The sequence below is a fragment of the Notolabrus celidotus genome, chromosome 22 (assembly GCF_009762535.1).
Source record: "Notolabrus celidotus isolate fNotCel1 chromosome 22, fNotCel1.pri, whole genome shotgun sequence".
In the NCBI taxonomy this organism is placed as follows: Eukaryota; Metazoa; Chordata; class Actinopteri; order Labriformes; family Labridae; genus Notolabrus; species Notolabrus celidotus.
In genome coordinates this window covers 19,595,114-19,610,026 of record NC_048293.1, presented here as the reverse complement: position 1 = coordinate 19,610,026, position 14,913 = coordinate 19,595,114, and the positions used below count along the sequence as shown (strand labels likewise).

At 42.1% G+C, this 14,913-nt stretch overlaps 1 protein-coding gene across 1 annotated transcript in view; it reads right to left on the bottom strand.

Moving 5' to 3' along the window:
* Positions 1–14,913, bottom strand: part of rock2a (rho-associated, coiled-coil containing protein kinase 2a) — a 54,474-nt gene that overhangs the window by 2,013 nt on the left and 37,548 nt on the right. Inside the window, exons 16-31 of the mRNA XM_034674781.1 lie at positions 9,949–10,055; positions 8,674–8,833; positions 8,236–8,396; positions 7,826–8,010; positions 7,664–7,733; positions 7,294–7,397; positions 6,074–6,260; positions 5,806–5,899; positions 5,624–5,718; positions 5,209–5,400; positions 4,941–5,109; positions 3,766–3,836; positions 3,598–3,686; positions 3,387–3,465; positions 3,029–3,287; positions 2,127–2,340 (exon numbers count right to left, since the gene is read on the bottom strand). Of these exons, the coding sequence (XP_034530672.1) occupies positions 2,127–2,340; positions 3,029–3,287; positions 3,387–3,465; positions 3,598–3,686; positions 3,766–3,836; positions 4,941–5,109; positions 5,209–5,400; positions 5,624–5,718; positions 5,806–5,899; positions 6,074–6,260; positions 7,294–7,397; positions 7,664–7,733; positions 7,826–8,010; positions 8,236–8,396; positions 8,674–8,833; positions 9,949–10,055 (2,236 nt within the window). The remainder of the gene's footprint in view (positions 1–2,126; positions 2,341–3,028; positions 3,288–3,386; positions 3,466–3,597; positions 3,687–3,765; positions 3,837–4,940; positions 5,110–5,208; positions 5,401–5,623; positions 5,719–5,805; positions 5,900–6,073; positions 6,261–7,293; positions 7,398–7,663; positions 7,734–7,825; positions 8,011–8,235; positions 8,397–8,673; positions 8,834–9,948; positions 10,056–14,913) is intronic.

Here is a 14,913-nt window from a genome sequence, read left to right as displayed (position 1 = left end):
TAAACTCAAGGAGCTGGTCTCACTTAATGTTTTTAAATCTAAAATGAAAGATCTTGAAGTTGAATCTTTAAGATGTTGCTGTTTTTAGTGTATCTTGTTACAACTGCCTCCTAAGTAATTGCTCTTTCTGTGACAAACGTTGTTTTTAAAGTGTACATTGGCTCTCTGTGTGTCTATGTCTGTAACTTTAGTGTTTTATGCTGCCGACTGTATTAGCCAGGTCTCACTTGAAAAAGAGATCTTTGATCTCAACTGGACCAACCTGGTTAAATAAAGGTTAAATAAAAAACATAAGGATGTGAAATAGCAGTCTACTGCTCCTTGACATTAGAAGCCAATGATGATTTTTGAGACATAAAAGGGATAAACTGGATAATATTCAATTTTTCAGTTTGATCAGTTTGTGTTAAATGCCACAGTGTAGGATGAAGCTTCATGTCTGATTTAGTCATTAAGTCTTTATGATAAATTAAAAAAATGCTATAGTGCCAATGCCTGTAAAGTGATTCTACTTTCCTTTACTCTTAAGTTGTTGATCCCGTCATGTTTTATTTTGTTGTGTCTTGTAAGTTCATACGGGCTGAACACCTTTCTGGTGCATGACACATTAAATAAAAATAAACTAAGATCATTATCTCTTCATTTCTTTAATTTATATTTGAATTATTTCTGAACTGTGACTGAAAGCAGTACTGAGAGACATTTAACAGTCAAAGAATAAACTCGTCTGCTCTCTGGTGGACGATCCAAAAAATAGAGACACTATCTAGCTCCGTGCAAATATATTTTAGTGCTGCGACTCCTTTTTTAAACAAGTTATTCAAACAACACGGACTATAACAAAAAAAAATTTCCATAGCACAAGAATAGGTGAAATGATCCATCTGTTGTTGAAGGATCTGCCTCCATCATATAATAAATATTCAATGTGAACAAGTTGTATTTCTAGCCCAGAACATTTTGTATCTGCTTGCATTTAAATCCCCCTGTGGCAAGGCAAGCTGCCAAATGTTCCTCCCAACAAGCACATGCACAGGAACCCTCACATGTGGCCCCGCCCCCAAAACACCACAAACTGACCACCGGGACTGTGTCGGAACATTTTTGGTTGTAAACAAACAAACACACATTCAGGGAGTGAGCGGTCTGCAGGAAAACGTCACAGAAAAGGGAGACTAAGCAAGGAGGAGTCATCATTTGTACCACTGTGGGATTCTTCTCTCCTCGTTTTGAAGCTACTCGACCTACAAGGGCTGAGGTCAAGGTCATTAAGTCACCATGGGTGGGAAATGTCTGAGGACTAGGGCGGGGTGATGTGTCTGCAAACTGTCTTTCTCCTCTGCAGCGTTAGAAGTATCAGTGTTAAGGGTCATGTAGCCACCTTCAGAACATAAAGGAGCACACGTTTTAGGGCAGCAGAGGTTTTTGAGTCTCTTTTTAAAAGCTGAGCTGATTTGGACTCTAGCTGTGCAAACTGATGCCTCATGACAACACCGTTCCACTACCACTGATATCACAGCACCACACAGCACACACTGCAATCAGTGTTACCATATGGGCTCATCAGAAATGAATAGAAGAACAATCATCATCGATATCATCCAACGCCCAGTGCCAGTCCTGCAGACCAAAGTCCTCCAATCTGAAAGGGAAGATTAGTTTTGATGGCCAGGAAACAGCACTACACACAGGCACAGATCCATAAATAAACTCTCCTCTTGTCAAGTGTGGGGCTGGCTGTTGTTCCCATGATTAAGTAATTGACGTGTTATGTAAGGGAGATAGGCAACATGGGGAGAATCTGAAAAGAGGCTCTCATCTTCGGCAGGCTAATCATGTATTCAGAGGAAAAAGCTCCACAGCTGCTCACTCCTGCATTTCAAAAACACTTCTGAGAGAAGCTGAGGTGAATTTAGATGCAAACAGAGGATTCATTCTACTCAAATGCCCCCACTGCATGAAGAGAAAAGTTACTGTGGGTTTAAAGTCACGATCCTCACACAGATTAAAGTAACAAAATATCAACATCTCTCTTTTTAAGTTTGGAACTTCAGATGCATCATGGAGCTTTGTCTGCTTATTCAAATTTGACTTCAACCAGCCCATGTGCAGACCGTTCATGTTACCTGCTCTTGCTGGTGGGGAGCTGTCGACTGGGCCTCCTCATGGACTGGCTGGGCTGGACCTTCATGGAAGCGCGTGGTGAGGAGCGTGCAAAGTGCTCAGGCGGAGGAGGCTTCTTGGGGATCTTCTTGACCAGTCGGCTTACCCACTTCTGCTGCTCCTCCATGGACAGAGCCAGCAGCAGCAGGTTCTTGGCCGTGGACACGTCGTAGTTCACTGGTGGAGGTAGAGAAAAGCAGTTTTCAGTTATCTTAGTAGCAGTGACAGTGAAAATACACTTTTTGTCCATCTTTGCAGCTGAAGAAATGAAGGAAAATTATGTATTTTTGAACACAAGGTTCTTTTTCATACATATTTTGGGATGTAAATAGTTAATAGATGCCTTTTTTTGGAAAATATTATGTAGCCTTCAGTTAATATCTAGAGATTGAATTATATAGGACCAGGGATTAATGATTAATGATTAATAATAATAATAATAATATTAATAATCTTTATTTCTATAGCACTTTTCAAAAAAAAAGTTACAACGTGCTTCACAGAAAGACACAAAAATAAACAAAGAAAAGAAAAGATATATATTTAAAATATATATATATATTTATATATATATAAAACAAAAATAATAATAACAATAAATTAAATAAATAAAGGATCTCCAAAGTACTAGAATGTATTATACGACATCCAGAGCAGAATAACATGTTTACATAGTGATGAAGGCCTTTTAAAGAAAAAAGGTTTTAAGAAGCCATTTAAAATTACATACAGAAGTAGCATGCCTTATTTCATCTGATAGGTCGTTCCACAGTAAATTAAAACAAATAAACTCCCTCTGAAGGTAAACCAATGAACCTGTCAGTGAACGGATCAGACCTGACGTAAATAAATATATGAGTCTTACCTTTGCATGGAGCAATGATCTCCTCCTTCTTATCCATGTGGTCCTTGTGGCACTTGATGTGGCAGCGCCGGCACTCCAGAGCAGGCGGGGGCTTGAACATGTTCCACAGCGGTTTGGTGCACGCCTCACAGTTGGTGGGGAAGTGGTAGAGGGTGGGGATGAACTCGTGACCTTTGTGGCAGATGTAGCTGGACTTCTCCCCGATGGCCTCGGGAAACTCAGGCTCCTTTTTGCACTCGCCTTCGTTTGCATAAAGAATCTGAAAGGTGGTCGAGAAGGAGGGCGGAGAAGTTTGGATTTATGACACTCAACATCCAGTAATCCAGTAGTCACACTTTTAGAAAATGACAAGTCAAACCTGGAATATCCTGGGAATTTCTTTGGCATCAGCACGGTACACATCTGTCTGAGTAACAGGCCTCACATGGAAGAGTTTGCTGCATGAAGAATTTGAGTAAGTTATTTAAGTTACAACACACCATCTAAATTCAACAGGAAACCCGTAAAGACGATGAAGAACTTGTGAACAAAGCACACAGACATTAGTCTTGGCAGAGCTGCAGACTTACTCTATGTCGAGCACCATGTAGGGGATGGACTGCTCCTTGTCTTGCTCGCTGTTGTAGAAAAGGATCTTCTTGCTGCTCACTACAACATACTGCAGCAGAAGAACAGACACGGTGAGATTATGTTACACAGACTGTTCTACATCCTCACAGCACTTTTATTCTTTATACCTTCTTCTCCCATCCAAACTTCTTGGTGTTGTTTCTGACAGGGAGAGAGAGCCAGCCCTCCAGCCGTGTTTCTGCGTGGGAGAGAGAGATGTGGAGGTTACAGTATGTACGCATTAATGGAAACCTGACAGTGTTACCATGACACATATCTCCCAACCGAGGAACGTGCAGGGATGCTGCACTTCTTTTGCTTCCCTAATCTAAAGCTGCATTGTCTTCACAGGGAGAGGATGGATGCAAGATTGATTCACATCCATTAGCAGTGTATCTTAAACTTTACACAAGCCTTTAAACCAGAGCTACTTCAACAGCCTTTAAGAACTGCACTTCTGCAACGATGCTCAATTTGTGGAACTGATTTTCAGAGACTGAATCACAAAATGCCACTTGTACAGCAGCAGCAGTGACAGTGAAAATTCAAGCTTCAAGCTCTAACTCAGGATATTTTAAGAGGAAAAAACGAGGAGGAGGAAGATTTAAACAAAAGGAGGACAATGAGACAAAACGAGATGTAAAGGAGGGTCAGCATACTTTTCCTGACCAAAATGATCATTACACCTTTCAGACATGTTTCTGTAATCACGCAGTGCAATGCCTGAGTCAGTGTGAGTTAGGAGAAAGAAAAGGCGAGACCAGGGACAACTTTACATCTACATGTAGATTTCCTGCAAAAGTTACTCATGCACAAGAGACAGATTTCACATTTTCAAATATTTGGTTGCAAGAAAAGATTGAAACTTTCAGCCAGTAAGACTGAATCTTATGAATTTGCAGTTTTGAACTTCTGATGGTTGCTCGAGCTTATCCATCAGGAGTATCAGCCTAAAATGCTGCTCAAGGAGGTTTGGCACAAGACTTACTTTGCATGCATGCCAAGATTTTGTTTTTATTTTTATGCATTTGGAGGAAAAAATGTCCTAGAGGAATTATAATATTATATACAGAGCGATAAAATTAGCAAAAACGATTGCTGGTTGGACTCAAATAAAAGCCATCTATATATCTTGAAGCTATTTTCATTATTTCTACTTCATCATTCATACCAAGTGTCACTGTTTTCTGAATATCTTGTTATGTTTTTCTGTTCCAAACTTTAATAAATATGAAGGATGAAGGTTAAGGTGATATTTAGATCTGAGGGAAAGGTTAACCCTTTGGTTGTCGCTCGCCCTCACCTGCAAACGCATCATCAGTATCAAACTCAGGCCCACTTCCCATGCTGGCAGAGTCCATGGATTGAACACTGACAGTCTGCAGGTGGTTCCTCAGCTGCTCGATGTCACTGTCCTTACTGTCCAGAGCCATCTGCAGCTCGATGCGCATCTGACTCTCCTCTGAGAGTTGCTACAAATAAAATGAAACAAGGTCGATTAGTGGGGATGATAAATAAAACATGACATCAGAATGGACAGCAGTCAATACACGGTGGGGTCGTTCACTCACCGCCTGCATCTCGTTGATCTCTCTCTGGTATTTGATGATGAGGCTGTTGAGTTTTTCCTTCTCTGACCTCAGCTCCAGCTGCAGCTTCCTGTTCTCCTTCTCCTTGCGCCGCATGTCGGTGTCGTTACCACGGCGGCTGCCTGTGACGCGGTCCGGCTTCCTGTTCATGATCTCTGCCAACTTGTTGACAGCCTACAGACAGACAGACAGACAGACAGACAGACAGACAGACAGACAGACAGACAGACAGACAGACAGACAGACAGACAGACAGTTTTCAGGTTTATGAGAGAGCTCCTGATGGTTTGCTTTTACTTCAATCTTAGAGGAAAGAATGAGTAAAGTCTATGACTAAAAAAAACATGCAGCACTGATTAAGCAGACTCCTTTTGGTCTCAGGTTTGGACAGTCTTACCTGAGTCTTCAGTGTCCTCTCAGACTGCAGTTGTTTCTCAAACACCTGCTTCATCTGGTTGATCTGCTGCTCCACGTCCTTCGACTTTTCAGATTCTTAAAAAATACAAAGACGAAATGTTAGATTTCAAACCTGAGAATATTTAGCTTCAGAAGATCCACGATTTAAAACACGTGAATTACCTTCAAGTGCCTCCTTAAGTTTGTTGTTCAGCTCTTCCTTCTCATTGGCTAAGTTAGCAACGTCACTGGTCAGGGTTCTGTTGGCCTCCTCCAGCTGCATGAGACAGGAAATACTTCACATTCACTATGCTCTGCGTCACTCTGTGAGAGAACTCTCTAAGCTGTCTGCCAGCTGTCCAACCAGCAGCTGTCTCTCAAACTACCTCCAAACAAATCATCTGCAAATAATCAAACATTCACTGCGAGGGTAACGCTGGATGTGACTCACCGAACTGATGGTGATGTCCTTCTCAGATAGCTCCTGACGATGGCGGGCCATCATCTCCTTCAGCTCTAGCTCCTTCATTATCTTCTCCTTCTCCAGGTCTGAGTACTGCTCCTCGGCGATGGAGCGTGCCAGCTGCTCCGAGTCAGCCTTTGTCAGCGTGATCTCCAGCTGAGCCGCCAGGGAGTCCCTGAGAGAGAGGAAGAAACAATCGAGAGGTTGAACGACAGTTATCGCGAAACCCCAAATTTGAGTCACTTCAGAGTGATAACAGACGGCTTCTTCAACAGCTGCTGTTCATTTCTATTGTTTAAAGTTAACTCATATAGCTATCACAGACGTGTCAATACTGCCGTATCTGTTTCTCATGTGTGGTGGTGTTCACAATACTTTCAGCACTGTCTGAAGTATCATCATGGTGAGAATCACAGCAGAGCATTGATCTGCACTAGATGTTACAAAGCAGCAGCCTTCTCAATTCAACTCAAATAATTCCCCATGTTGACAACCAGATCAGCAATATATAACTTTTGTTTCATTGGGATCAGTCTCAAAAATCATTTTAAGTAATAATCTTGAGAATTTAACTTAAATATATGTTTTCTCAGTGTCCCTCTGTTGCAGAGTGAAGTGAAACTAAACCCATGTGCCACTGAGAAATGCTTGCATATTCAGCATTCAGAGTCAAACTGGGAACTGGCGATGACAAATCAGAATCAGCCCACAGTTCTGGATGTCTCTTCTATCATGCAGCAGTCGTCAATCCAGGAAAAGCAGAGCTTCAACATGTTCTGTTTTGACACTTAGAGTAAGATCCTGTTGAAAGGGACGTATCCCTTCACCATCGTATCAGCTGATACTTCCCCAGTTGACAGACAACGGATCATTGGTGGATATTATGCCATGCTCTGATGTCAGTTTCTGTTGTGTCACATGTGTTTACTGTTGGCGAGCAAGTCTACCTTCTGCTGACTCAGAGAAGAGATTTTATTGAGTCACCTGTCGAACACTCTTTGATTTGTTTTCATGGTCAAATGTGAAAGAAAATGTGGGCAGTCTTAAATCTCTGAGAAAGATCAGCCACTTCTAGTTTGTCAGATGTTTGAGGACAAATTTATCAGGAGGGACTACCAGCAGCAGTCTAAATCTCAAACCTTGTTTAAAAAACAGATGTTACAAATTACAAAGAAGCAATGCAACTGAATGATATTTGATCATCTCACCTCTCCTCCTGCATCTCCTGAAGAGACTGCTGAGCTTCTTTGTAGAATTTGTTCTTCTCCTCACACTCCTCCTTCAGCTCACGAACCTGGGTCTTATATAACGTCTGGAACAAACACAGCAAACGGCCCATTAGATGGATAAAAAAAGTTAACTGTAAGAAGTCTACTGAGCTGCTCTCATTCCTTTATTGATACTCCTTGTTACATAATCAATACACAGCAGAGTGTGTCTGTCAGTGCTGAAATCAAAGACATACTGTGGTGGCAGATGACCGCCCACACACTCAGCAAGCAAGATGCAGAACCATAATGTGTTGCTCTTAGTCACTGACATGTGAATGTGTGATGACAGAGAAGTATAGAGACTCACAGAGAAATACTGCTCGGCTTCTAACTGGTCCTGTAGCTCCTTCATCTGCCCGTCTGTGTCTTGTCTATCTCTGCGGTCAAAAAGAAAACATTTCATCACTTATCATCATCCTCTTTCATTTTTGAAGTTGCATGAATGTTAGAAATAAAGTCATGCTCTTACTTTCGCAGCTCCTGATTCTGTTTCTCCAGGCTGCGTTTGATGTCCAGCAGGTGATTCATTTCCTGCTTGAGCTGCTTCTCCGAGGTCCGCAGAGAGCTGAGCTGCTGGTTCTGGGCCTTCAGGTCATTCTGGGTCAAGCTACGCTTCTGGGTCTCCTGCTCGATCTTCAGCGTCAGATTCTTCACCTGAGGGAGGAATAAATCACGGCAGGGGCAGAGGCATGACGAGGCCGTTTGAGTATTTCATTTGCTTCAGTCATTGTTTTGTTTTCACCTCCTGTCTTTGCTGTGATTGCTGTTCAGCTCAGAGTAAAATATTCCTACATAAGCTGCATGATTTGTTTCTGCAGCAGGCTTCTGTTATCTATAACACGTCACTTCTGTTCTGCAAAAACACCAACACTCCCTCACCTCCTCAGTCAGACGGTCCTTGTGTCTACGCAGCTCGTCCAGTTTCTGCAGAGCCTGTTTGTAGTCGCAGTCCATCATGCTGCTGTGCTTCTCCAGCTCCAGGATCCGGTTCTCCAGACGCAGTTTGGCTGATCGTTCCTCCGCCAGCTTCTGCTCCATCTCTGGATGAAGGATATTTGATAACATCGATACAGTTGAATGAATATGTTAAGCAGGTTACGTTTGTGACAGCCAATATTAGTGACAATAAATTTATTGTTATGTTCAAATTGTAGCTGGGAATTAAGTGTTAACTGGGTATCAGAAAGAAGTGCATTAAAGAAATGATTTCAGAGATCATATTCTGTGTTATTTTTCATCCTATGCTCAGTATACTGGCACAAACTAGGATAAATCGATGGTTGAAGAAAGAGAGATGTGCGATGAGACGGTTCGTACCCTTCATGGACTCAGACTTGGCGCCCTCGATGGTCACTTTCATCTTGCTCTTGTCTGCCAGCAGCGCCCTGGTGGCCTTGTGGGAGGCCTCTTCCTGCTCCAGCTCCTGCTGCTGCACCTTCAGCTTGTAGGTCAGCTCAATCTCCTTGTTGCTCATCTCCTGTTCAAAGAAAACAACACAGGCACAGATGTTGTTTAAAACGCACTGAAACAAAAAACCTCCAATAACTAAATAACGACGTGACGTTTAACAGGAAACAGCTCATAATTAGAGCACTGAGTTAATAAGATCTGACATAATCACAAGGTTTAAAGTGTCATTTTTATAGAGCTACATCATAAGTTATTACAGGCTCCAGTGGAAGAACACCTGACAGAATTCTTCAATTAATCATGTCAATGTTTTGTAGTGATGTTTGATAATATGCAACAAAGTGCTCTAGCAGAGAATGACTATGTATATTTCATCTTTGCAAATCAAGATGTCTGATTCACCCTCAGGGATTTCTACAACTAACACGGGACTTCCACCAGATCCGGTCCATCTCTGATCCACTTCTGTTCGGTTCCGTGCTCTCACGTCCGTCAACACCCACCGGTTGCGTTTTTCGGAACGCAGCACAGAGCAGGACTGCCGGACAGCTGGAGTCATGTGACCAAGGTTATCCCACGGCAATTACCTCTCCTCGTCCATGTTGTCTTTATGGTCCTCTGAAAACCTCTGACCTATTGACTCCAGGCCTGTCTCCGCTCATCATGACGGTTTGTTGTTGTAGTTAAGTTAAAACGATGTAATGATAACACGGAGTGTTTTATTCTGAAAATGAACCGGATGTTTTCATTTTGTTTTGGTGCCTGACTTCCTGTCCCCCTCTGTCTGTTCTGTTGAGTTTGATGCATCGTGCTCCGGCATCCGGCAAAAATAGAAGTCTTGCATATCTGCGACCTGCCGGATCAGAGACGCAGCCGGAGCACAAAAGAGCGAATCCAGTGGAAGTTAACAGATTGACTCGAATAAAAACCTATCAGATCCGGTGCCGTGACGGATCTGAGATGGACTGGACAAGGATCTGTTGGAATTTGGCCGTAACAGCTTCTTAGTCTTCAGTGAAGAATGAAACAGCAACCAGCTACATCATGAATACCCCATGTTTTATAATATCTCTGCATTAAATTTACTTAGATTTCCTGGTACTAAAACTACCTTCAGACCAAAAATAAGAGATTGAAACGACATCAGTAAAAAGTTATTACAGTATGAAGAGGATAGTTTACCTTCTCCATGTCTGTGTGTTTTTCCTGAAGCTGCCTCTTCTCACTCTCGGTCTTAGACAGAGTCTGTCTCTGCTGACGCGCCTCCTCCTCCAGGCTAGAAATTCGTCCTGTGAGACAAAAGAAGGGGAACTCAAAGAGGGTTGTTTCAAAAAGGAAGAAACGTGCCTAAAACATGAACACAGCATTGAATATTTTTCTGAATGTTAATAAATATTTTGTTCATTAGTTTAAAAAGAACAACAGACTAAAGTTTGTGTGAGTAGTCATCTAACAAAAAAAAAGATAACACACCCACTGGTGCGAGGAGCTGATTGAATCTGATATAATTTTTATTTTTTATTTTAATTATATTATTCATTTAATATTGTATTCATTAATTAACTATTTTGTATTTTAAGGCTTTTTTGAAACTCCGCAAACTACACAATTTAAATTCATCACTGAGTCTGTTCCATATTTTGATGGCAATCTACAAACTTAACATTTTTCTTTGAATCAGCATACACAATCCAAAGTCAGAGGTTTTTATGCTTTCTAATTTATGATCAGTCTTCTTACTCTTGTATGCAAACACTCAGTGAGGTCACATTTACTCTTTTTACAACCTGATTGAAATGTTTCCAGCTGAAATGCAAAACTCCTCAAAAGAGATGTCATGCACAGAAAACCTGCAGCCAGAGAGTAGTTGGGTTTAAAGTTACAGTTGTGCTCATAAGTTTACATACCCTGGCAGAATGTATGGTTTCTTGGGTAGTTTCTGTTGTCTTTATGATATAAAAACAGTAAACACAGTTGCTTGATAACATTTTTTTGCTTCACCCAACCACTAACTATGATTGAAAAAAAGTTTTTCTCATATCATTCAAATTCTCTGAAAAATGACCAAAAAAATCACAAATTGTGCCAAGGTATGTAAACTTATGAGCACAACTGTATACTTATTCAGAGGTTCAAATGACTTCTCTAAAACTGACTCTAATGTGAACCATGTTTATTCTGTGTATTTATTTTCTTCTAAGTATTCAGATCTTTATTTTCAAGCCAGTGAAGCTTTTTAAAATTCTGATTTGGCTTTAAAACTGTGACATTAAGTTCCACATTAACACAGCTACAGATCTGTGGCCAACACCGGGCAGCCTTCAAGTGAGAGTGTGTGTTTTTCCACAAAAAGTTTGAATAATCAGGGTACTGTGTGCGTATTTACAAAGAAAATGGCTTGAAGCAATATTATGATGAATAATTACACGCTTTGAATGAATGCTTTTCCTTCAGTATCCTGGTCCACAGACGGCTGAGGTGTTTATGTGCTAAACAAATGAAGAGACTGAGCAGGTATCTGCGTGTGTTTACTGCTTTTGCTTTCAGTCTGATCTCACATCAACGAACAAACCAGATAAAAGCTTTAACTGGACAGTTTAAATATACGGAGCATCGCCCCAATCAGATAAAGGTTGAATTATTGGCTTTAATAATAACATAGTCTCTTGTAAAGTTAAACAAACACATGCTGGGAAGCAGACCAGCTGAGACACAGCAACAGAGAGCTGTTTTATTCAAAGTCCTGTTCGACAGAAGGGAGACTATCTTATTATTTTGTTTCCATAGATTTGTTCAAGCTGTGTGACAAAGGGAGCTTAGGCCTTGTATCTCTTCCATGGATCAGATTTGTTCTTTGTTTGAATTAGCGCAGCTCTGTAAAACACCTCCAGACAAACTGTTTTGATAAAGGTTCAAACAAATAAACTTCAACCTCTTACACGCACACAAACACAGATAGTGAGTGTGTTGTTTGCTGGAAGGATTCTGCAGGGAGGACTCTTTAGTGAGGCTGAAAGCTTCTTTGTATTTGTGTGGCACGGTGCGCTGGTTCACCTCGCTGCCCTCTTAAATCTGCAATTTAAGCTGCATGGCAGACAGTGCCTGAGACACGCTGTTTTGATCCCAGGTTTGTAACAGGATTTATTCGTCCTAAAAACACTGAAGTCAGCATGTCAGGAAATCTCTGAGGTAGAATCTAAAATCAAATACAAACATTTGGTGCTTAACTGCTTGAGCTGAAAAATCAACGCTTTTATCGATAAAGTTGAATTTCTAGTTTGGGATGATGTTTAAAGCAGGGGTGCTCAAACTTTTGGGAGCCAGGGACCCCTTACAGGTGAGAAGATTGTGCAAGGACCCCGTCATCATTGTAACACAGATTAAGCACATTAGTGATGTGTCATGATCAAAAGCTGCAGCTCTGAGCTCTGGTTCTGGTTCTGGATGTTTGCTTGAATTGGTTCTGGTTCTGTTTGCTTCAGTTGGTTCTGGTTCTGTTTGCTTTAGTTTGGTTCTGGTTCTGTTTGCTTCAGTTGGTTCTGGTTCTGTTTGCTTAAGTTTGGTTCTGGTTCTGTTTGCTTTAGTTTGGTTCTGGTTCTGTTTGGTTCTGGTTCATTTGTGGTTCGTTTCTGTTGGGTTCTGGTTCGTTTCTGGTTTGGTTCTGGTTTGGTTCTGGTCTGGTTCTGGTTCGGTTCTGTTTGGTTCTATTTCGGTTCGGTTCGGTTCTGGTTCGGTTCTGGTTCGGTTCTGTTTGGTTCTGGTTCGGTTCTGTTTGGTTCTGGTTCGGTTCTGGTTCGGTTCTGGTTTGGTTTAATTCTGGTTCTGTTCTGGTTCTGTTCTAGTTCGGTTCTGTTTGGTTCTATTTCGGTTCAATTCTGGTTCGGTTCTGGTTCTGTTCTGGTTCTGGTTCGGTTCTGTTTGGTTCTATTTCGGTTCAATTCTGGTTCGGTTCTGGTTCGATTCTGGTTTGGTTCTGGTTCGGTTCTGTTTGGTTCTGGTTCGTTTGTGGTTTGGTTGTGGTTCGGTTCTGGTTCGGTTCTGGTTCGGTTAAATTCTTGTTTGGTTCTGGTTCGGTCCTGTTTCGGTTCGGTTCTGGTTCAGTTCTGATTCGGTTCGGTTTTGGTTCGGTTCTGTTTGGTTCTGGTTTCGTTCGGTTCTGGTCTGGTTTGGTTCAATTCTGGTTTGGCTCTGGTTCTTTTTGGTTCTATTTCGGTTCAATTCTGGTTTGGTTCTGGTTCGGTTCTGGTTCATTTGTGGTTTGGTTCTGTTTCGGTTCTGGTTCGGTTCCATTCTTGTTTGGTTCAATTCTGGTTTGGCTCTGGTTCTTTTTGGTTCTATTTCGGTTCAATTCTGGTTTGGTTCTGGTTCGGTTCTGGTTCATTTGTGGTTTGGTTCAGTTCGGTTTTGGTTCGGTTCTGCTTCAGTTCTGGTTCCGTTCGGTTCTGGTCTGGTTTAGTTCTGGTTGCTTGAGTTTGGTTCTGGTTGTTGAGTTTGGTTCTGGTTGCTTGAGTTTGGTTCTGGTTGCTTGAGTTTGTCTCTGGTTCTGTTTGCTTAAGTTTAGCTCTGGTTCTAACCCTAACCCTTACCCTTACCCTAACCCTAACCCTAATCCTAACCCTAACCCTAATCCTAACCCTAACCCTAACCCTAACCCTAATCCCATCCCTAACCCTAACCCTAATCCTAACCCTAACCCTAACCCTAACCCTAACCCTAATCCTAATCCTAACCCTAACCCTAATCCTAACCCTAACCCTAACCCTAACCCTAATCCTAAACCTAACCCTAATCCTAACCCTAACCCTAATCCTAACCCTAACCCTAACCCTAATCCTAAACCTAACCCTAATCCTAACCCTAACCCTAACCCTAACCCTAACCCTAATCCTAACCCTAACCCTAACCCTAACCCTAATCCTAAACCTAACCCTAATCCTAACCCTAACCCTAATCCTAACCCTAATCCTAACCCTAATCCTAACCCTAACCCTAACCCCATCCCTAACCCTAACCCTAATCCTAACCCTAACCCTAATCCTAACCCTAACCCTAACCCTAATCCTAACCCTAACCCTGACCCTAACCCTAACCCTGACCCTAACCCTGACCCTAACCCGAACCCTAACCCTAACCCTAATCCTAACCCTAACCCTAACCCTAACCCTAACCCTAACCCTAATCCTAACCCTAACCCTAATCATAACCCTAATCCTAACCCTAACCCTAATCCTAACCCTAACCCTAATCCTAACCCTAACCCTAACCCTAATCCTAACCCTAACCCTAACCCTAATCCTAACCCTAATCCTAACCCTAACCCTAATCCTAACCCTAATCCCATCCCTAACCCTAACCCTAACCCTAATCCTAACCCTAACCCTAATCCCATCACTAACCCTAACCCTAACCCTAACCCTAATCCTAACCCTAACCCTAATCCTAACCCTAACCCTAATCCTAACCCTAACCCTAACCCTAATCCTAACCCTAACCCTAATCCTTACCCCATCCCTAACCCTAACCCTAATCCTAACCCTAACCCTAACCCTAATCCTAACCCTAATCCCATCCCTAACCCTAACCCTAACCCTAACCCTAACCCTAACCCTACTCCTATCCCTAACCCTAATCCTAACCCTAACCCTAACCCTAACCCGAATCCCATCCCTAACCCTAACCCTAGTCCTAATCCTAATCCTAACCCCATCCCTAACCCTAACCCTAACCCTAACCCTAATCCTAACCCTAACCCGAATCCCATCCCTAACCCTAATCCTAACCCTAATCCTAACCCTAACCCTACTCCTATCCCTAACCCTAACCCTAATCCTAACCCTACTCCTATCCCTAACCCTAATCCTAACCCTAACCCTAACCCCAATCCCATCCCTAACCCTAACCCTAATCCTAACCCTAACCCTACTCCTATCCCTAATCCTAACCCTAACCCCTAACCCAAACCCTAACCCTAACCCTAATCCTAAACCTAACCCTTATCCTAAACCTAACCCTACTCCTATCCCTAACCCTAATCCTAACCCTAACCCCTAACCCAAACCCTAACCCTAACCCTAATCCTAAACCTAACCCTAATCCTAACCGTAATCCTAACCCTAACCCTAACCCTAATCCTAACCCTAACCCTAA